Consider the following 25,243-nt stretch of genomic DNA (forward strand, 5'->3'; position numbering starts at 1 on the left):
AGTGTATATTGATTATTCTAAAGCATAGCTATTCTTTTCTCCCATATAAATTACAGTGTAGACAAAAGAGGAGTGCAATTTTTCGTGTGTAGAATGTGGATGCACTATGAATGTTCTGGTTATAGCTCCGGAAGTTACACCTGTGACTACCGCAAGTACATTTCAAGACTTAGAATTGATATTTAATTTAATTCTTTAATTGTATCACGTGAAGGTAAATTATTTTACGTTATTTTTCAATTAAACCAAAGTGCCACATAATTTTTGTTTTTCATTACTGAGAGTTTGAAATATAAAAGTTTATTGATTTCCCTATGAATTTTATTTGTTCTTATCCTCTACCGTAAGTTTTTATTCGTTTTAAAGAAACTGGTATTTTAAACATGTTTTATTTGCTCCACTGTTAATATTAATATTAATTCACTAGAAAATACTTTTTTTATTCGCTTATATATCTCACTTATGACATTCGTTGTTATTCAACGGTTAATGCTCTGCAACTGACTCGTGCCGATAGTATACTTCACGATATCGTGTAGTTACAATTCTAATATCCACAAGAAAAAGAAACTACTTTGAAATTTTTAATCAGAAATGTGAATATACAGGGTGTACACGTTTTTCACCATTTTTTAGGCATTTCTGGCAGTGTAATTAATAAATGTTTCAGTCAAAATTTGTTTAGCATTTGGTGGGTTACATGTTCGCATATTTTTAAATCTCAAAAACCTTTGTAACCTTGATTTTATACGTAAAAAGCATTTTTTGAGATTTAAGAATATGGGAACATATAGCCCACCAAATACTGGACAAATTTTCTCTGAAATATTTTTTAATTGCATTACCGAAAATGCCTAAGAAATGGTGACGAAACTTAACGCGTACATCTTGTATACAATGCTCATATCATACTACGTAATTAAATAAAAAGGTAATTGCAAATATGCCATTGCATCCGGTTATTAATCAGTAATTTTAGAAAAAAAAAATATTTTATAAACAGAGCGTAGTAAACTATAATAAAAATACGTTGCTAAGTGGTACACAAAAACTACTATACACCACTTCTCCCTTAATTTCTTAATCGATTTTTATATTACAATTCCCCCAATTTGTAGTTTATACCATTTAAAGTCTTCTATTTATATTCACTTCACGAGCCGTGGATGAACCGCGATCCTATAATCAATTGTCTTTCCAATTGCATTTACTTCTGACTTTCGATCTATGAATAATTCCATCTTCTATTATTATGCGTCTACTGGTTACATGTGGATCAAATTGTGCATCATTCATCTCTCGAACAGCAAAAAAATGTTTTGTTATTTATTCGTTATCAGATACGTTGGCATTCCCGCCTTTTAGCCAAACAAAAGAGTACGAAACGTCTCGAACGCGCGCAGCATTTTTACGTCTCTATCAGTACCGCGCGAGCCGAGATTGGCTGAATCAGTTAATTGGGATGAATTCGTTTTATCAGCCAGAATACAGAGGTTAACTGCACCGAGTTTGAGTCAAGCAAATTAGGGGAGTTACTTTTGATTTGCGTCGACGGTGTTGTATTAACTCAATAAGCTATCGTTACGTGGTCTACGATGTATTGAGACGCAGTTAGACTCTATTCAACGTAGAATATTTGATAACTTAACGTTGCACGGTGGATCAGAAATACGAAATACTGGCCAAAAATAAGCAAATGATGTCAAAATGGTAAAATTAAAAATTACTCATTCAATATGGCCCACGTAAATATTTTAAAAGCTAAATGATTTTAATATTTCGGTTTTTCAATATCTCAAGATTGGATATTTTAAATTTTATAATTTCGACTTTGTAACCAACAATTTAAAATACCTTTTATACTAATTTCGCCGTAAGTTTGATTGTATTTTTATAGATTGCTTATGCTTCTATTTTTCCAAATTTGCTTATATCTAGATCATCGTATCAAAATGGTAAAATTAAAAATTACTCATTCAATATGGTACACGTAAAAATTTCAAAAGATAAATGAATTTAATATTTCGGTTTTTCAATGTCTCAAGATCGGCTATCGTGAATGTAAAATTACTATTAAATACCATATTCGATAAAAAAAATTATTAAATAATAAAAAAAAATCAGATAGGAAATTCTTATTTTGATTAGTTTTCAATTGGCCAATGAAAATTAATTAATTTATAGTCAATAAATTTTATATATATATATTAATGTACACATATTTAATATACAATAAATATCGTAACCAAGAATTCAAAATACCTTTCACACTAATTTCGCCGTAAGTTTAATTGTATTTTTATAGATTGCTTATGCTTCTATTTTTCCAAATTTGTTAATACCTAGATCATCGTAACAAATTGTAAAAATCTATGTGAATAAAATTATAACTTTCCAATCGTGATATTTTTAGGTGATTTTTATTTAGATGCATATTTATGAAGTATGTAAATCGAATTACACATTTTTAGAATTTTTGTCCGTTTATTTGTCTGATTTGAATTAAGTTGAAATCTACCGAACAGATTTTGATTAAACCATCTCTATTCTGTTTCGTATATACAGGGTGAGTCATCTAACATTTGCACCTCAAATATCTTTGTTATATTTAAAAATACGTCAAATATCTTGAGGACAAAATTGAATGGTACAATGAGGCTCACGTGATGCCAAAAATATTTTTATTTCTATGTCATTTTTTTTAAAGAAATGAAGGTCACCTTGATCACCTTCATTTTTTTAAATAGAATCACCCTTTTTGAAACATTTACAATTATAGTCCCTTTCATTTGGAATTCAGTGACTGTAATTATTCAAGGTCATTCAAGGTCACGGTCGGAGAAAATGGTATAAGATGTAAAATATGAAAGCTGTTGATAATCCACACTGGCTTCGAGACGTTGATCACCAAAGACAATGGAGCGTAAACGTGTGGTGTGGTATTTCGAACGATAAAGCAATCGGACCATACTTCATTACCGGAACGATGACAGGGCAAAAATATTCTCAATTTTTGCAAGAAGATCTGCCAATTTTGTTGGAAGATGCCCTTCTACAAAACCGTTACGATATGTGGCACCAACATGATGGAGTATGTTGGTTTTTCTCTTCTAAAAGAGAAAGTTTTCTTTACGTAACAAAAACCATCGACGCGTATGTTGCGTTTAGAGATACGAGTCAAGAGGGTGCAGCTGTGTCCCTTCCTTGACTTGTTTAGACAAAGTATAGGACCGATTGGGTCTGAGGGTACGGGACGAATTCTTCGTCACTGACCTTTCTCATTCTATATGTTTCTTTCAATGCATAAAGACGTGCCTTCCAAGTGTTTCAAATAAAGCTTAGTAAAAGTCATATCGTTTAAATTATTTTATTTATTCCACCACCTATTTCCAATAGAGTAGTAAGGGAAACATTAGATTCTAGGTTTCCAAACCGATGCGATGGATTGGACGAGGTGGTACTGTTCCATGGTCAGCACGTTTGCTTGACTTAATTCACTGGATTTCTTTTTGTGGGGTCTGCTAAAAGAGACCGCATACGCGAATGCTCCAACAACAGTTGAAGATATGCATCAGCGGATCATTACAGCATGTGCGAATATCACCTCGGATGTACTTGTCAGAGTTAAACATTCTTTCAGAGCCCGTTTACAGCAATCACAATCACATTTTACATCTTATATCATTTTCTCCGACTGTGACCTTGAATGACCTTGAACAATTATAGTCACTGAATTCGTAATGAAGGGGACTATCATTGTAGGTGTTTCAAAAAGGGTGATTCCATTTTAAAAAATGAAGGTGACTTTCATTTAAAAAAAAAAATGACAGAAGCAAAAATATTTTTGGCATCGTATGAGTCCCATTGTACCATTCAATTTTGTCCTCAAGACATTTGACGTATTTTTAAAAACAACAAAGATATTTGAGGTGGAAATGTTAGGTGACTCACCCTGTATATGTATGTATATTAAAGAGTAGCGTAGGATATTCATCAAAGAGGATAAATATTGAACAATTATAAATAAAACATAGTTGAAATTTGGAATACATCTTTAAATACAATCTTTAATATATATTTATGGCATAGTTTGTTAAAAATTAAGTTTTAAAACTTTCTTGTTGCATACAAATTTTCCATGCATGGACGTAACTGAAAAAAAAATTAAAAATACTGTTGACAGAAGCGATTTCTACACGAACGGAGCGGGTAATAGCTGGTTGCTAATAAATGTTCCAATATGCATAAAATGGCGCACATTGAATATGAAAACAATGACTCATCACAGCCGTTCATGGATAGAGGAATCTAGAATGAATAAACGGAAACTTGTTTCATGAACAAAGAATAGCGCGTTTCTTGCATATTTTCTATTTTAAACCGCATACAATTTACAATCATTACAAACAGCTACTTTGAATCTTGCGGCCTGTATCTACTAGTTTCGTTCTAAAACAATATAAAAAGAAACCTTTGATTTTGAAAATCTGCCCAAGTAATCGAGGTTATTATTTATTAATACTGACTATCGCTTATTATTATACTTAGTATACGGTGACTTTATACACTATATTCCGTACGAATTTAAAATGATTTGTTTATATGGTCCTAAAAATGATTGACTTTTTATTATAGTGAAAACTTACAGGCTTTCGCCTACGTTTTCATGTTTCTCATCCATTAAGCTTTCGAGGATTCGAGAATCGTGACCCTAATAAATAGAAACAGAAATATCAAAATTTTCGTGATCATTGGAGCGATTAAAATTCAGACGATAGATTAGAAATAGTAGATACAGACTGCAAAATTAAAAGTAGTTATTTGCAATAATTATAAATAAAATAAAAAATAACGACTTATCGTGCATTTTTGACACAAGTCCCCCTCCGTGTATCAAGATAATCAATCGTCTAAATTTTAATCGCTCCAGCAATCACGAAAATTTTGATATTTCTGTTTCTATTTATTGGGGTCACGATTCTCGAATCTTTAATGGGTCAAAAACATGAAAATGTAGACAAAAGTCCTAAGTTTTCACTATAATTATTTTGATAAAAGGAGGGGGGCTTGTGTAAAAAATGCACGATAAGTCGTTGTTTTTCTTCACGAGGGTTGTTTCGTTTCGATTGTTCCCAATTGACGTACTTTTCCGGACTCAAGGCGCTGACGAATGTAGTTTATCGCGCGTTTTACCACTCGACCATCGTCACTGATAACCGTATCTATTAACCTTTGGTTGGACGAATTAACTAGAAAGGGTTTTTGTATCCCCTGCTTTCAATTTGCGCGATCGTCGATGCGACTCATCGACTGATTTATCTCGTACGATGTAACGCGCTAGTTGTCGATCCTCGACGCAACACCGCCTAATTTTGTTCGGGTCGTCGTTGCAAAGAACAGCAATTTACTGCCAAGCAGGATAACCTTCGGTCGATTAAGGTGCAGAAAAATAATCGTTCAACTTAGAAGCGTTACGCGAATGTCGCGAGGACAGTTTCAAACGCCATTAAGAGTTATGTTCAGGGACTCACGCGTCGTGTAATTATCGTGGTTTAACACGTTTCCTATCACCGGTTGGAAAATCGTTCGTCATAGACCAATGCTATATTTGTAATAATCTTATTCAGCGTTCTGCATGCTTTTAATTATCTACAAATAGAAAATATATTTAATACGTTGGATTAATTTCACATATTATTTTCAATGAAAGTGGGAAAAAAGAAACATTTGGGAATGTTGATATAATTTATGCAATATTAGGAATTGGATTTTTAAGATTTTTTAATATTGAATTATTTATTGAAGAATCTATTAATGATAACAATAAATGAGCAGCTAATATATTTTATACCAACTGAATATTTTTAATATTGTGTTCCACTTAACGTGACAGTGGTCAGCAATTTATATTTTATTTGTTCAGAGGGATATAAAATAGACAATCGTCGTTGTCACACATATGCGACGCGTGTGTAGTGAATGTGTTAAGCGAACATTCCATCAAGCATGGCGGCGTATGATGGATCGTCTCATTCGACGTTCCGGCGAAAACAGTGCAGCACAATCACTATTCACTCTACTGAACATAGTGAAACTATTATATTACACGTATAATTACGAAATGCCACCTTTTCAGATTTAAAAACGAGTTGCAGTCACTCTCGAAATTGATCAAATATTTTCCTTTATTATACTTTTATCATAACAAACTGTAATCTCTGATAATTAATTTTTGGACACGTATATTTCATATGTATATACCTTGAAGCGTTTTATAAATACAAGAAATACAAAACATATTTTGAACATCGTATTTATTACAACAATAATTGAACAATAGGCACGATGTTCGATGTGATCAATAATGTAACTTAACATCAAATAACTTTAATTGCGTTAATTCTTCTTATTTCCAAAAATTCCTTGCATTATTCAAGATTAATTTCATACTATTTTTCCATAATAATAGATTTTAATTCGTTTTTCTTTTAAATCAGCAATTTCTTAATTTAATTGGTTCCAAAAGTTTCTGATGGAATTCGAATTTAAAGATTTTTATAACCACTGTAGAATATTAAACTATTTATTTTAGAGCCATGATTTGGTCAAACAAGTAATATGTTTTGATTTGTTATCATGCTGAAAGATAACATCTCTTATACTTAGCCTCTATTTTTTGCTAACTTATCGTGGAAACGTTTTAAAATATTTACGTAGTTCTTTGTAACCATCCTACCATCTGTTTGATAAATAAAACCTAGATCTAACAGTCATAGAACCTCATACCATTGTTTACTCTTCGAAATTTTATTATACGGCAAATAAGTTGTCGGTTCAGTTTTTCATTTCGTTTTTTTCAGAATCATTCTCTTCCATTTGAGTAAGATTTTTAATTTAGGTTCTTTTTTCAATCCGACTTGTCGTAATGTTCCATATACTTTTTCAGCACTAATATTTAATTAAATACTGTTCCATAGCACACGGATTAGCAGCAATTCGAGCCCGTAAATAGTTTACTATGGAATTTTGGCAAATAGCTTAAATCGGTTTATTTTTATACTACTTATTGTTGAGGCCCGTTAGAAACGGTGCCGTGTGCAACCGATTCGGGCCGGGTGCAATATCGATCGACTGCACGTGTCGCGGAATATTCTCAGTCCTTGAAGGCCCGAGAATGTTCCACTATACGCACCAAGAACTTTTGCACCCGGCGTGAAGGAAAACCAAAAGACGATCGGGACCAGGGATATACATATGTATGTATATACAGGGTGTCTCACCCGATTTTGACATCTTGATTTTCTCGCTATTGTTACTCGTAACAAAAAATGTTTCAGCGGAGGCTTGAATGGTATCGAGTGGAGCATATTCTGATGTTATAATTTCTTTCGTGAGTGGACGCGTAAAGGTCATATAAAGGTCAACTTTGTTTTTTTAAATGGAATGAGGTATTTTTTAATACATCAATCGATTCAGCTGGGCAATCGTTATAAAAAAGTACTAACCATGTAACGTCGAAAAATTAGTAGTTCAGGAGATATTTCAATTTAAATAATTCTAAAACACCATTACTGTTGTACTAAGACGTTAGCGTTTATTTACAGGAATGGTTCAACGGTAGGTGCAGTAGTAATGATGCCTTAAGAATTTAAATAATTTAAATTGAAATATCTCCTGAACTACTAATTTTTCGACGTTACATAGTTAGTACTTTTTTATAACGATTGTTCAGCTGAATCGATTGATGTATTAAAAAACACCTCATTCCATTTAAAAAAACAAAGTTGACCTTTATATGACCTTTACGCGTCCACTCACGAAAAAACTAATAACATCAGAATATGCTCCACTCGATACCATTCAAGCCTCCGCTGAAACATTTTTTTTTACGAGTAACAATAGCGAGAAAATCAACATGTCAAAATCGGGTGAGACACCCTGTATAGCCAGGGCCCCAATCGCCGAGAGAGCAAGTTTAACAAGTATATCACGAGATCAGTAGAACAACCACAAAAAGTATTTTCACGAACACGCGTTCAAAGATTAATATCCTCAACGTTCGCGATCATTCATACACTGTTCTGTTCTGCATTTCACAACTACCGTGTCTAACAAAATAAATACATACAGTTAGGAACAAAAGTATTGGCACACCTGACTCTTCATTATAGAAACGCATATAAATCAAAGAAAAAACACAGAGTTAGGTTAATTCTTTTTAGTAATTACAACTATTAGTTTTATAGTTTGAGAATATTATAAATTTATTTATACTAATTTATTACAAAATAAAAAAGAATAATAAAATGCACATTAATGGCAGTTTTTAATGGAACAAAAGTATTGGCACGCTTACAAATAGATGGTATATTATTATGTATTTTATATAATTTAATATTTCGTGTGTAATCCCTTATTGTTTATAACGGCTTTCAATCTATTTGGCATGGAATGCACTAGTTTTTTTATAATTTCAGGACTTATTTTATTCCATTCTGTCATCAATATTTCTTTCAATCATTGTCTATTTGTTATATTATGTTTTTTAATACATTTTCCTAAATGAGCCCAGAGATGTTCGATCGGGTTTAAATCTGGGGATTGCGGTGGGGTTGGTAAGGAATGTGGGGTATTAAAAACTATCCATTGCCGTACCAAATAAGCGGTATGCTTGGGGTCATTGTCCTGTTGAAAGACATATTGTCTCCCAAGATTTAATTTTTCCACGCTTTTTTTTAGATTATTTTTTAAGATATCTAAATAGACATATTTGTCCATTATATTATCAATAAAAACAAGCTCACCGACTCCACTTGAGCTCATGCAACCCCAGACCATCACTCCACCACCCCCGTGTTTAACAGTGTTCTGAATGTTCTTTGGGTCTAGTTCGGTATTAGATTGTCTCCAAACTAAAGTGCGTCCATCATTTTGAAAAATATTAAATTTAGACTCATCAGAAAAGAGCACTGTATCCCAAAACTCGTTTTCTTTATTAATGTAATCATTTGCAAACTTTAATCTTTTTTCTTGATTAATTTTACTTATAGTAGGCTTTCGTCTAGCAACTCGCGATCGGTATCCTACCTTGTTTAATATTCGTCGAATAGTTATTTTATGTACTTCTTTATTAAAACTTTCGTTTATATTTGCCGCTATTTCTGACGCAGAACTAGATGGTTTTCCTTTTACAATATTAATAATTTTTCTCTTTTCTCGTGCACTCAATTTTTCAGGTCGACCACATCGCGGAGCACTTACAAAATTTTCTGTGTTAGAAAACCGTTTAATAATACTTCTAATTGTAAAACGACTTCTATTAACTATATTTCCTATAGACGAGTATGAATGCCCCTCATTAAACAAATGTAAAATAATTTTTCGCTCAGCAACAGTCGTTTCTTTGCCTTTGCGCTCCATTTTGCACGTTTTCACGTTAGATTTTGTAAACAATTGAATAACGAGAAAACAAATAAATGCTATCGAAATCAGGGGGTTTCCCGAGAAGGAACAATGTACCAACCTTATAAAAATTTAATTCTAGATCCTAGACAAAAGCATTTTATTTCAATGTGCCAATACTTTTGTTTCATTGAAAACTGCTATTAATGTGCATTTTATCATTCTTTTTTGTTTTGCAATTAATTAGTATAAATATATTTGTAATATTCTCAAACTATAAACTTAATAGTTATAATTGATAAAAAGAGTTAATCTAATCCTGTGTTTTTTCTTTGATTTATATGCGTTTCTATAATAAAGAGTCAGGTGTGCCAATACTTTTGTTCCTAACTGTATGTATATTCTTCTTCCGTCACACTTTGCCAACAATCATTTCAACCTAATTAATCCCGACCGACTTAACAGAATGTAGGGATGTCGGTACTTTGTTGACGAGTCACACTGCAGACGCGTCTCATCTGCGAAGTATACGAACAAATACTTTCTTTCTATTTTTTACCATGTTAGAAAATTTCGATTTTCGACCTTATTTTTCGTAAAATTATTTCTATATATGTTTCTAATATTAACACACATTAAATTCCTTTAAATTGCGCAATGTTTAATGCATTTAAATTGTATATTGAGTTCAATGGTAACATTATAAAATATAAAAAATTTTTACATGCTGTTGGAGCCGGCGCTCAATGTGTTAATAACCACTGTTACTAAACATTGATGTTTATTTGTTAATATTTTATGTGAAACGCCTGCATCAAGTTCTTTTATAATCTGTTTTACTGTATTTCGAGCGATTGGCTTCACTGTACAAGAAAAGTGTGGACATAAAATTTGATTTAATATTAATACAAGAATAGTATCGTGTGTATTATTATCTAGTGCGTAAGCATGCACGCATCGCTCACTGATTACAGTTGAACAATAAAATTGGTAATAGTTGAAGTAGTTGTCATGAACAGCAAGAAAGGTTTTATAGAGTAACTCAGGCACTACTAGCTAGATTCAAAGAATAACACCAACAAATTGGATGTTTCAGCATCAACAGGAAATGCAAACAAACAATTTAAATGGTTTTGCTCAAATATGAACTATTCTAAGAAATCTGTATTCTAAGAATACTAGAAACTATACTACCATGTAATCAATTTCGCGAGTTACTGTATGACTTTATTATTATTATTTGCTTAATATGGTAAAAGTCAAATTTAGAAAAAAGTAACTGAAGGGATAGAGTGCGTGTTGGTATTATATAATCACAGCGTTCACTTTTTGAAGTCTTTATTTTCTGCGCGTCGTTCTCGAACAAATTGGTCTCGACAAAACTCTCGTCTTTCTTTATATATTATTACATGGCTGTCGCCGTTTTCTTTGGCCAACCCCCTAAAAGGTGGGGTTAACCAATTAGCGACTTAGAACTCCGCCAAATCGTACCGTTCCCCTTCTTGCGCTCGCAGCGCGCTTCTTGAAACGGGGGTGCGATTTGACGGTGGTTGCGCTTGCTAGCGAAGGTGGCAACGCCGCGGAATTTCCCAAGGTCCGAGGTCGGCAGCGTGACCAGCCGATGGTCGCTTGTCCTTGCATAGAGGACCCTTGGGGAAACTCAGGGTTTATGACACTAGCGATTCACCATCGAGGCCGTTTAACAAATTCTTACTATGGGCATGCTTTTTACAAATTCTAATTGCAGAAACGGCTTTCTCAAAGATAGCTTCGCTGTTGTCCATGTCATAAACCGTGCTAGCCGTTTGCATGTCCTATGCCTTTTTATACTTGTACGGCTAGCCGCTACATCACCCCCTTTCCAGTGCAAACGTTATGCCTAGCTAGTGTTCCTAATTTCTAACTTACAATTAGTTTTAAGCTAAAACTATGTACATCTTACAAACTACTTACTATTTACGCTATAAGCTTATCTACAACACTAGCAACCGACCTGGAGACGATCGGGATATCTAACGCGTCTTCCCGTACGCGTCCGTACAGGATTCTGCGCGCAGGTCGGCGTGGCATCTGCTACCGGTGCTCGTGTGGTACGCGATGACATTTCGTTATCTGATTCTGTCGGTAATTCGCTATGTTCGAATATGTATGCCGGTTTGAGTCGATCTATCGAAATTGACGTATCTTTACCTCTTACTCGGATTACATATGTTTTTCTTAATCTAGAAATGACGGGGAATCGTCCCTCGTATTGTGGTTGCAACGGGCTTTTCGCGGCGTCGACGCGTACAAAAACGTGCGTGGTTGTCGGTAAATCTTTAAATACGAAAATTTTTCTTTCTCCATGCCGTGGTCCTGTGATCGACCGTAGAGTTTTAAAATGCGCTCGAAGGTTATTTACTAATTCTATGGGTTCCGCGTTATTTCCCGATGCCGTAAAAAATTCTGCTGGTATACGGATATTCTCGCCATAGACTAATTCAGCTGCGGACGCTGTCAAATCCGATCGGTGGGCTGCTCTAATACCCAATAAAACTATTGGTAGTGCGTCTGTCCATCGTTCGTCATTATGGCATCTAATCGCTGCTTTGAGTTGCCGGTGGAAACGCTCGACCAGACCGGTTCGCTGCCGGATGGTACGCGGTCGTTCGCAGGTGCATCGTCCCTAACAGCGCGTTCAATTGTTTAAATAATTTCGACTCAAACTGTCGGCCCTGGTCGGTGGTAACCCGTAACGGCGTGCCGAACCTTGCTACCCATCCGCTAATAAATGTTCGGGCGACGTTTTCCGCCTCAATATTTTCTAACGGGAACGCTTCCGGCCAACGCGTAAACCGATCCACGCAGGTAAGGCAATACCTGTTACCTCTTGCTATCGGCAATGGGCCTACAAGGTCGATATGCACATGCTCGAACCTGGTGGATGGTAACGCGAAATTATCGATAGGACTCGATACATGTCTATGAATTTTTTCGCGTTGGCATTCGAGACAACTTCGGGCCCATTCGCGACAATCTCTTTCGATCGACGGCCATATGAAGCGTTGTTTGACCAGTTTCGCGGTGGCTTTAATCCCCGGGTGTGAAAGGTTATGTACTGAGGTGAATACCTGCCGTCGGAAGGGTTCAGTTACGAATGGCCTAACTCTATTTGTGGTAACATCGCAATACACTTCGGTGTCACTATTCGTAAATTTCATGCGTTTTAACTGTAGCGAGGTATCGGCTGCTGTTAGAAGTTTATGTAACTCTTGATCCGCTTTTTGTGATTCTGCTAGTTTCTCGAAGTCTATTGCTGTGGTAATTGATTCTACCATTGACAACGCGTCTGCTACCTCGTTGTCTTTGCCACTGACGTGTCTAATATCTGTGGTAAACTGTCCGATAAAATCTAAATACCTAAATTGCCTGGGAGTACTTTTCTTTGGCTTTTGCCTGAACGCGTATACGAGTGGCTTATGGTCAGTGTACACGGTAAATGTCCGCCCTTCCAATGCGTGGCGAAATTGTTTGATCGCGGCATATACTGCTAACAATTCGCGATCGTATGCGCTATACTTTCGTTGCGGAGGCGACAACGATTTCGTATAGAATCCTAACGGTTGCCAACCATCTCCTTGCCGCTGCTGCAGGGCAGCGCCTAGCGCGAAATCTGACGCGTCTACCATTACCGCGAGGCGCGAGCTACTATTTGGGTGTGCTAATAACGCGGCGTTCGCTAACGCGTTTTTTAGCTCATCTACTGCTTTTTCGGCTTCGGTGGGCCACTGTATCGGCGCGTCGCTCTTTGATTTCTTCCCTTTTAACAAATGGTTAAGGGGGGTCTGAAGTACTGCTGCGTTCGGTATGAATCTTCGATAAAAGTTAACCATACCTAGAAATCGGCGAAGCTGTCTGACCGTATGCGGTTTCGGAAACTTTACGATCGCTTCGACCTTTTCAGGTAGTGGTTTCGTACCCTCGGCGTTGACGATATACCCAAGGAATTTTACCTCGGACGCGGCGAATATGCACTTTGTCGGATTAACTACTATGCCGTACGCGTTTAGACGTGAGAAAAGTTGCTTCATATGCTGCCTATGTTCCGTTTCATTTCTCGACGCGACTAATATATCATCTAAATATGCGTAAGCGAAATCAAGGCCTCTGAGTACCATGTCTATAAAACGTTGGAACGTTTGAGCAGCGTTTCTCAGCCCAAATGGCATGACTGTATATTCGTACAGACCGAAAGGCGTGGTTATCGTGGTCTTAGCGACATCATCCGGATGTACTGGAATTTGATGATACGCTCTTATCAGATCGATCGTCGAAAATATCGATTTTCCGTTCAACATTCGCGAAAAATCTTCGATGTGCGGGACCGGATAACGGTCAGGGATCGTGCGAGCATTTAAAGCGCGGTAATCTCCGCAAGGCCTCCATCCGTTGTCCTTTTTAGACACAATGTGCAAAGCCGAAGCCCATTGGCTCTTTGAAGGTCGTATGTGGCCTTGATTTAGGAGCTTTTCAAATTCCGTTTTCGTGATTTTATACATTTCCGTCGATAATCTACGCGGTTTACAAAAAATCGGCGGCCCGGAAGTCGTGTTTATGTAATGTACGACGTCGTGTTTTACCTGACGGACGGTTGTGATGGGTCGGACGATGTCTGGAAATTCTTCTAGCATCCGGTCGTAGGGTGAATTTCCAACGATTGTTTTGACCGACTCGGTCGTGTCCTTCGTTGTCCTGCCGATGGCTGCTAGCGTAGTTGTTTGGTCCAGTAGCCGGCGGTTCTTCAAATCCACCAACAGCCCATAGTGGCTCAGGAAGTCGGCTCCAACGATGGGCTTCGATACGTCTGCGATTATGAAATCCCATTGGAAAGCACGACGGAGTCCCAGATTTAAATTGATGGTTCGCACGCCGTATGTGCTGATGGTAGAACCGTTCGCTGCGTACATCTCGTAAGTCGCCTTATCGACTCGGCCTTTTATTCGCATGCGGGGGTACACGCAAAGGTCCGAGCCCGTGTCGATCAAGAACTCTTCCTTCGAATCTTTGTCGACCATGTAGAGGCGGCTCGTTTTTTGGGACATCACTGCTCGCCGCATTCAGTGACGTGTCTCCGCGTTTCCCGCCGCGAAACTGCACGGTTGACGGCACTTTGTCGACGCGGTTCCGAAGGTTCTATGATACCAGCAATGCCTGCTTCCCGCTGGCGAACTTCCGCGTTTAAAACTACGTGAGCGAGATCGGCGACGGAAATTTCTCTCCGATTGTCTTTCGGCACGGCCTCGTCTTAATTCAGCCACTTCTAACTGCAGGTCATTCAGGCGTTTTAATACCTGCTCCATTGCACTGTCTTGCTGAACACTCGCGACTTGCACTGGGTTCGTATTTTCGCGTATCTGATCCGCGATTTCAGCGAGCTTGCTGAGCGGCAAGTCCGGTTGTGAATTTACTATCGCGCGGGTCATTGTTGGTAAACTTCGCGACCATAGCGTACGCAAAAATTCTTCATTTACCGCAGTCCCTGCCAGGCCCTGCATGTACCGTAAAAATTGGGACGGTGTCCGGTCCCCTATTTCCTCCTTCGCCAGGAGTCGTTCTATGCGCTCGCTTTGAGACGCGGAAAGTCGACGTATCAACTCTTTCTTTAGCGTTTCGTATCTCTCCGTGGCCGGGGGGTTGTTAAAAATGTCCTGCACCTCCGCAGCGTATTTTGGCTCTAACTGCGACATCACATAGTAGAATTTTGCTGTGTCTGCTGACACGCCGCTCAGAGCAAATTGCGCCTCCACCTGGTGGAACCACACCACGGGCTGCTCGGGCCAAATCGGCGGAATGCGGATGTTCATCCTGGTTGCTTCCGGAATCGCGGCGGAGCTCTCGGACGCGCTGCCGGTCGCGGATGTTGCCTGATTCCGTGTCGTTTGCATCTTATCACCACTTGCACGTCACTCAAAACTTATGAACAAAAACTGAACTGTGATCACGTCGGCGGTCACCAATGAAGGGATAGAGTGCGTGTTGGTATTATATAATCACAGCGTTCACTTTTTGAAGTCTTTATTTTCTGTGCGTCGTTCTCGAACAAATTGGTCTCGAGAAAACTCTCGTCTTTCTTTATATATTATTACATGGCTGTCGCCGTTTTCTTTGGCCAACCCCCTAAAAGGTGGGGTTAACCAATTAGCGACTTAGAACTCCGCCAAATCGTACCGTTCCCCTTCTTGCGCTCGCAGCGCGCTTCTTGAAACGGGGGTGCGATTTGACGGTGGTTGCGCTTGCTGGCGAAGGTGGCAACGCCGCGGAATTTCCCAAGGTCCTAGGTCGGCAGCGTGACCAGCCGATGGTCGCTTGTCCTTGCATAGAGGACCCTTGGGGAAACTCAGGGTTTATGACACTAGCGATTCACCATCGAGGCCGTTTAACAAATTCTTACTATGGGCATGCTTTTTACAAATTCTAATTGCAGAAACGGCTTTCTCAAAGATAGCTTCGCTGTTGTTCATGTCATAAACCGTGCTAGCCGTTTGCATGTCCTATGCCTTTTTATACTTGTACGGCTAGCCGCTACATAACTAAACAATATAGTATAGGGAACAAATTTGACTATTTTCAAGTCTTCGTACAAGTAAAAAACACAATGTTTATGAAATTAAATATCAAGATAAATTCTTTATGTGTACAGGAGAAACTGAACCGATGAAAAAAAGAATAGATAAGAGAAAAAGAAACATAATATATTCTCGCTTATACTTTGTAATATTTCTATTGTTCACTGTAAATGTTCTACTCCTGTCTACAAATTATACTTTAATGAAAATATGCAAATCTACAGTTTGTAAAACGTCAATTTTAGTCTAAACAATAGGCAACAATATTTACTGTCCCTTTTTGTCTTTTTTCTTACATTAGAAATACTTTTTTCTACTGTTTTATCTTTTCATGTTCTATTGCGTATGCACATTTTTATGATCATACTCCTAGTTAGTTTTGGTTTCAAATGTATTTACTATTCCTCCACGTCATACAGTTTTTTTTATCAGGCTGGAGATGACTCGAATAAGGGTCGAAACGTTTATATTTTTAATTAAATTCAAATATTACGTCTTTTCTTTGTGTATAGACTGAACAATAATCGAACAATGTACAGAAAATACTTTGTCAGGAAATAATTTGACACAAATGAGTTTTAATGATCGGCAATCAAGACGTTATGAAGGAACAAATAGACAAGCTATAGACATTGGCGACGCTTTCACAGACTGGTTTATTTCGCCTATCGGAGAAATTCTTGGTCAATATGAAGCCGTAACGAAATAATATTTCATTATATCAGATATATAGTTATGTTCAGACGAATGAAATAATAAGTGAACACGGAACTTTAAAATTAGCTACTCTCTAATTTTAAGTTGCTATTTATTAATTTTAAATCAGTTGCCAATCAGTTGCCAATCAGTTGCCTTTTCCAAAACCAATTTATGGATTAACAACTGTCTCATTTTCATTTGGTGAAAATAGTAGTTATTTAAAAATATTAGAATACTAGATACAGTATTCTCTCACTGGAAAATTTAGCAATAAGCATTACTAATTAAATGAGATCTAAATTATATCTTGTTTGGTCTCATTTTAATTGGTAAATTCTGACAAATGTATAAACAAAATTTTCATACATAAAACAGTTTTACTGTTACATTAGTCTTTTAAACGTTTTGTGAAAGATAAGCCTGGCGTTTAACATTCTATGTAGTCTCTTGACTGAGTCCCCAGTGGTGGGGATGACGCTGATCATATTGTTGCGGGAAGAGCTCGGTCATATAGCGAGAGAATAGTGTAGAAACAATGTAAGTTAAATGTTTGCAGTATCATGGCAGTACATCGGTCCATCGTACGTCGCACTTGGTGAAATGTTCGTTGTATTTGTCATTTCGAGCGTCGACAGGTGTCAAGGACTTGAGATTGTTTTAGGTGGAAACGGGGCGAGTTTGCCCAAACTATGCAACTTGAGCATCGCGAAGGAGCAATGTGGCCCGCACGAAACGTGCATTCAATATTCGAAAGACGTGGCACCACGATGCGATTGCGAGTTGCACTACGAATTCGTGGGCGAGAAATGCGTGCAGACCACGACCACTTTGAGCATTAGCGTGACTGCTCAACCAGATCCTAAACTCAACTCGGGAGGTATATCAAATTTAAGAAAAGACGATGATCCTTTAATGCGTTCACAGTCCAAAAAAAAAAATCTTGTCTCACCTAAAAATGTAATTCTTCAATCACACATAAAAAGTGATAAATGTTGTATATTCTCTTAAGCTCTCCCTTGACTTGTTAGTAATTCTGAAACAATTCTCTGTGCAATACAGTGGTAAAAATCAAGTACGTATTGTGCTTTTCTTGTTGTTCTTTAACCAAATTTGATAAATTAATGTTAATGTTCGATTGAATTATTTTTTACATAATTCGATTACTCGTATAAAAGTTTAAACATAAACTGCTTTTTAAATCAGAAGTGTATGGCTTAATATGTTGACTAAAATATGAGTTAATGGACTGTGAAAGTATTAACCCTTTAGTGATAAAAGACACTTAAGGATTTCGAAAAATTTGAATTAGTAAATTACGCAGGGTGTTCGGCCATCCATAGGAAAAATGTTAATGAGGGATTCTAGAGGCCAAAATAGGATGAAAATCAAGAATATCAAATTCTTGATTGAGGCGTCGTTAAAATGTTATTAAAAAATTAAATTAAAAAATATGAAATCATTCTGAAAAAAATATTTTCGGTTGCGGGGGCCAATTACAATTATTTTTGGTGAATAGATATATCCTCGAATTCCTACGCACTTTTGAGAAAAAAATTCCTTACCGAAAATATAATTTCAGGCCAGAAATGTTACCCCGAAATTTCATGCGAATGTTTAAAAGATCATAACCCCTGAACGAATTGGAGGATTTTAATGTTTCAAAATGCAAACAACGCGTATTTTGGTGAAGAATATCTAGAAATTCCAAAAATGTCGAAAAGTTGTGTTTTAATTCCATAAAATGAGGAAACCCCCATAAAAATGGTCCAATCTTCAAGCGACCATAACTCCTACAATAGTGAATATATTTCAATGAAACTTTTTTCTGGAGTAGTGCTGTTGGGTACCTACAAAAAAAGTATTAAACAACATTTCCGTACAGCGTCAAACAAATTTATTAAAAATTAAAAACGAATTTTTAAGAAAAATCGACTGTAATTTTTCGGCGAAATTGAAAAGTTTTAAATTATTCTGGAAAAATTATTTTCGGTTGCGGGAGTCAATTACAATCATTTTTGGTGAATAGACACACCCCCAAAATCCTGCGTACTTTCCAGAAAAAAATTCTTTACCGAAAATATATTGTGTGGCCAGAAATGTTTCCCCGAAATTGCCATTCTAGCGGCGAAGCTTTAAACGTTAATAACTTTTTGACGAAGTCTCAATCAACAAATTGGTATTCTCGATTTTCGTTTTATTTTGGCCTCTAGAATATTCTATTAAAATTTTTCACAGAGGTGACCGAACACCTTGTATAGAGTGTTTATTATAAATGATATCGCGATTTTTTAAACACTTCCAATAGTCTGATAACAAAAAACACTCAATCGGTAACAAAGTGTAATATTAACAATCGTTAAAACAGATTTTCTCGATAGAAAATCAAGTTCGTCGTTGTTTTTAAATGGAATCATATCATTTTACCCATCCTGTAGCGTAAGTGGCACCGAGACTAATTTAATGATACCAAATAAAATTGCTTTTTCCAATAATTTTCGTAGAAAATCTTAAATGTAATAAGGTGTTCCTTAGTAACCCTATGCGTTCTGGGATATTTTTATCTCGTTGTCGCAGGCTCCTGAACAATTTGCTTATTTATTTTGCAGTAATGAAAACTCAATTTACAGTAATACATTTAATATTAGAGAATGAATTACTTACAAGAATACATTCCATTATTTATCATTTAATATTCATTGTATGGTATTTTTTTAATACAATTTTTATATTTTTCTTGTAAATTTTGAATAATTACGGTCAATCGTTCGTCTAATCATTGTTGTTAATCAGATGAGCACAAATCGACCTAATGTTCTTCTAACTATTTTATATTACAAATACCGATGAAATAATTACTAACAAATTTTGTCCTGTTCGATTTATTTTTGTACCTGAAAAATTCTGTGCTTAATTCATCCTCAGCCATCTTGTATAATTAAAATAATTTCAACGAAAACATTATATGTATAACTCATAATTGAGGAAAGGTTTTCTGATCGAGAAAACTGTTGAGACAAGTCGAATCGTTTTTCTCTAAGTATCCATTGGACCGATAATCCGGGTTATCTCGTTACTCATAGAGTTATCGTAGAAAGAAATGCTTAACAGCTGCGCGCAACGAGATGCTTCTGTGACTGAATTATTTGTGAACTTTGTTTAGGTAGTTCTGTAGCGGCTGGTTTGTTAATCCCAACCTTCCTCGTAGTAATTGGTGTCTTGCTGTACTTCGGCGCGAGACGATACAAATGGCTACAACGATTTCGACAGTTCCGTCAGAATCGTTACGGCAACGTTCTAATCACGAGGGACGACGACGACGACGATGACGATCCACCCATAGCGTAAGGGGGTGTGGAACGATGAACGACGTATGTATGTGCCGTGTACAAAGTGCGTTCTTTTGTTTCTTCTCGTCGAAGGGACGGATTTTAACACTAGAGACACGTTCGGTTACGCAATTCGGGATTAAAAGCGGCAAGCTTTGAGTTGTCGTCGCGCGTCTATTTTTTAGAAGCGACGGGAGCTCTTGAAATCCCCCCCAGTTCCAAAAAATGGGATTCAGGTTATTTTTCTGATCCTCGATCCTATTGGCTGCGAATTCTGCTGATTTCGCTGGATTTCGTACGCGAACTCGAAGCTTGCTCACGCTTAGGGAACAACGTTGTGTAACTTTGTGTATATGTAATATCAAGCGAAAGTTCAGGTATAAGGTATACACAAGAGAAAATATCGTCGAACTGAATCAAGAGGCTAAATAATTGTAAAGGGGTGCTAGTGTAAGTAGACGTGTCTTTATGCTGGCAATCAGAAGTTTCTAATGTTTCTTCACGCGTTTTTTTACTTTATCCGTATCGACGACGATTCGTAACCAATAAGAAATTTAGCTCAATTCTATCGATATATATAAATTATGGAACGTTCGTAATTTGATCTATTTGTTTAAAATTAGTTTTAACTATCGTATAAAGATTCTACTACTTACACGACCGCTGATTATATGTTTATACACGATGATCGTAAGGGATGTGGGGTAACTGACTGCGTTCTCGGTAGCTATTAAGAACATACTGAAAGCATAATTTTTTACGATGATATTAATAAGCTGGTCAGTAAATTTTACACGTTATTAATATTTTGTATAAAAGCGGAGACTGTCGGGTCATTTCACTGTATGGAAATTCTAGGAAAATGATACTAGGCGTTACTATTCTATCGATAAAATCGTAATTTCGATTTCTCGATGAAATTTTTGCACGCGACGCGATTAATATTCTCGCGATCGTATCAAGGATTCCATAGTTTTTCAACGCACGCCAAATATCGATATTAAATATTAACGTACTCTTCCTATTCGAGAAATTGATAACGCGTCTATAATAATTATTCGTGTCGCATGGGTAAAGTTTCATCGTTCTCACGAAAGTCTTGTTTTCTCGAGGATAATTCTCAAAATAGACACGATTGACGTTTGACGTTATTTTACCAAAGAATAAAGATTCCAGGATCCAAATTAACTTCAAGTGGACAGGCAGTTTAACGTAGCGTTTAAAATGTCGAAGCAGGACTCGTCGATCTTTGCCGCGCGGTATAATTGGGAATAAAATCAATCGAATAAGTCAGTGAAAAAAACTAAGAAAAACACCGCGTGTAGAGAATCGACGATTTCGGGCTTGGATCGTGCATCGATCGACCGAAGTTAACTTTTAAACTGTAAAACGTTTAGAAACCACTGCCCTCATACCAAAAGAACGTTACAGTTCTTATCGTGCTCGATGTCGTATTTTGTAATATAACAAAATTTGTAAATAATCCTCCGCCATTCCGTGGACGCGTATTCTTGCCAGCCAATAATTCACTTTCCTATAGCGTGTAATCTAATTAATCGTGATTCCAAAAAGAAATAAAAATTGCATCGTCTATATTTATATTCCTGAGAAATGGGAGTCCTCCCGCTCGCGAAAGATTTATCGAGACGTACGTTCTCGAGATTTATAAATACATATAAATATAAATATATATTTATGTATATGTATATGTATTTATATATTCATATATACATTATACACATTTAACCTATTCTTGTACTCTATCATTTTTGTACAGAACAATCGCACTAGAAGCTAACCATAGAGATTATAGTCGGTGCTCGAGATCGATCCGGATTCGTTAGACCGTTCGGCATCGCGAGACAAGATTTAATATTTTTATAGTTCGCGAGTACAAATTTTGAACGGTGCGACTGGTACTAGCGAATTATCATTATTGTGTTCTTTATTTTACGTGTCGTCGATATTTTGACTGAGCATTTTGCGATATAAAAACTGCGAGACACGACATTTTCTCACTTGTTATCGCGCGTCTATCACCGAACTGCTAATTCCAATGCAACTTTACAATTTGACTGAATATAATTGTTGTTACCGTTCTTTTTTAAGCCACAGCCACGTTCACACGAAGCATTCGTAATCTTGTGTTACGATTCGAAGTTGGAATACTATCTCTGTACTTCGAATCGAAGTTATTCAACACTGTATTTACGAGAATGATTGATTCTGTGCACGCGTGGCTCTGTTAAGTTGTAAATTTTACTCTGTGATGTATTTTACGTTATCCTTGACTGAACGCTTGTCATCGACTAAATCGCACTTATGGCACAATCTGTTAGAATTAAAGTTCACTCGAACGCGAAAACGTACGATTCTTCGAGGTTTTCGACAAGTACACGTAAAATTTTACACGTTCGTTTCGTTATGTAACCTACTCCGAATACAAGAAACGAGATCTATCGCTTTCGTGACGTTTACAGGTACTCTTTGCATCCCGCTGTTCTATTCTTCGGAAGTTTATTTAAGTCTTACCATTTTGACACGTGTGTACACAATGAATCACCAAAATTAAGTCGAAATTAACCGCAACGAAGAATTTGTAAATAAATAATTATTGATAAATATGGGACAGAAAATAAATAAAATAACAAGTCAAGTGGTCTACCATATATCGAAGTTATTTCCTTTAATACAGCCCCACCAAACCGTGGTTTTCTTATTCAAAAAATATTTTTATAAATAATTTGAATAATTTTGAATATATATTTTGAATAAAAATAATCTATAAGAATAGATATAAGAATTCCCAACTTTTTTTTGATTATGCTCTACTTCAATGCTCACTAGCATAAAAAATAATGACGAACGTAAATACTTTTCTAATTGCCGCATAAATATTTAAAATCATTCCCCGTATGGAAGGGCCACGGAAATAGTTAGTTCTCAAAATCTATATTTTTCTGTTGGATTTCAAAAGAAACCACGCCAAAAAATTTTCACGAATTGATTCCTTACCGTATTTTTCTTTTTTAGTTTACGCTCGTATAAGTTTTTGTTTATGGAAAGTGGCCTTCAAGATTATTTTTATTCACCATGTAGGTTCGAATGCTTCTATTACCACCTTTTTATTGCTTGTTGGAATATTGTTACTTTGGTTGAGCGTACTCTCGATTTAAGGGTTCTGTAACTGGATAAGGGTAAGTACAATCGGTCACAAAATATTCGGACACCAATAGAATTTCGCTTCTAGACTTCATGATTTAAATACACATGCAATAAATGAAGAAAAATATTTTAGGTTACGTTCGGTATAGTTTGTAGATAAATATGCAAAAACTGTTTTTATTTTGCACAGTTTAAATAATGAAACAAAAAGGAAAATACAACTGATTTTTGTGTTACAAAAATATTCGGACATCTGGTATACCTACGTAAGCAATTTCTATAACAATGTTTATAGGCTTAACGCTGATAAGCTTATCTATAGAGAACATCAAGAATCGAATTCGTATTTCGCATTTGTAAGAAATGGATCGTAAAGGGAAAAATACATTTTTTCATATGAGACAATTGGTAATTTTACACCAAGAAAAGGGATGAACTATTCGTGAAATTGCAAGTATTTGAAAAATAAGCAAGGGCATTAGATATTATAAAAAGATATAAGTAGAAAGATAGAATTGAATCTATTTCTCAAACTAGATGTCCATATATTAAAATTAGTCGTGACAGACATGGTATGATTAGAAAAATTAAGAAAGACTGAAGTATTCCAAAATTGGTGTCAATGTTAAATGAATCATTGTGCATCTGGAAAATGTAAGAAGGGTGTTACGATCAAAGAGCTATTTTCCGAATAGTTAGGAAAAAGCCGCAATGTATTAATAAAAGACGCAAAAAGATTTCATTTCACAAGAAAGAAATACGTAAGAAAAGAAAATGAATGATGTAATAATGTGATCTTTGTTGACGAAAGAAAATTTAATATCTATGGTAGCGATGAACAAATAAGAGTGTAAAGGAAGCAAAAAGAAGATCCGAATCCAAAACATTTACAGTCAATAACAAAATATGGCGGTGGAGATGTAATGGTGTGGCACTGTATTTCTACGCATTTTTAAGAATAATTTAGAAAAGAGTGCAATTAATATAAGCATGAGATACAAATTTTAATTTTATCAGGATAACGATTCGAAATTTAAATTTCATAAATTCAAAAAAATGTTATGACTTAACAAAAAAAAAAATTGAAAACACACCTTAAAGAAGAATGACGGCGTATTAGTAGGGATTATCTAAACAAAATTATTTTTCATGCCAACATATTTAAGACATGTTATACAATACAGAGGATATCCTACAAAACATTAATCATTTATAAATAATTTTTATCTTAATTTTGTAAGTTTAACTTTTGTACCGTCTAAATATTTTTGTGCTATAGAGATGTGTAGCATTCTGTTTTTTCTTTATTATTTCATAAGTCGAATGATTGCAAATAGAAAGCTTTTGTGTTTTTATTGTCTATAAACTATATTGTCCATTGTATATATTTTGTAAATGCAGAATATGGAAATCAACTTCCATCGATGTTTGAATATTTTTGTGATAAACTGTATGTACCATGTAGTTTTTCATAGCGTTCTTACTAGAAGATACTGCTGCAGTCCACTTACCTTTATAGAGGCCATACACGTTATTTTAAAACAGTAAAAAAAGTATTTTATACAACTCAAAACGTTGATTAAAAAGGAAAGGTGGTGGGACTGCTTTATGGGTCTCGATTCGTAGCAACCTCCACGCGGTGAAACCTGGGAATCGTGATTATTTATGGTAAAGTTTTTATCATAAATAATCACGAGCGAATGGCTACGAGTTTAACACTTTGATTGTTATACTTTCTAATCACTAATGATTTAAACAAGTGCTTGGACGGATAGTCAACAAAATATAAAAGGATTAATAAATTATTATAAAGGTATTACGATAATATACCTATAAATTTCTTGTTATGGAAAATCTTAATTCTTCCGCATAACTATGTACATTGGAAATTTTTATAAATCTCGTAATAGGTTTTTTCTCGAGTAATAACTAAAAATTGTTGGTGTACTTTTTCTTTTCGACATTATAAAAACAGTAATTACTGCAAATGTATTTTTGTTTAGTGAAGTATATTAGGTAGCTTACATACTTCTGTTACGAATAGAA

General features: G+C 35.8%; 1 protein-coding gene across 1 annotated transcript in view; it reads left to right on the top strand.

Moving 5' to 3' along the window:
• Positions 1-22,466, top strand: part of LOC122403128 — a 30,149-nt gene extending 7,683 nt beyond the window's left edge. The window contains exons 2-3 of the mRNA XM_043406467.1: positions 17,368-17,583; positions 19,867-22,466. Coding sequence (XP_043262402.1) covers positions 17,368-17,583; positions 19,867-20,051 — 401 coding nt within the window. The 3' untranslated portion in view covers positions 20,052-22,466. The remainder of the gene's footprint in view (positions 1-17,367; positions 17,584-19,866) is intronic.
• Positions 22,467-25,243: the final 2,777 nt, after the last annotated feature.

The sequence above is a fragment of the Colletes gigas genome, unplaced genomic scaffold (genome assembly GCF_013123115.1).
Source record: "Colletes gigas isolate AHSC1104 unplaced genomic scaffold, ASM1312311v1 Colletes_gigas_Sc00044, whole genome shotgun sequence".
In the NCBI taxonomy this organism is placed as follows: domain Eukaryota; kingdom Metazoa; phylum Arthropoda; class Insecta; order Hymenoptera; family Colletidae; genus Colletes; species Colletes gigas.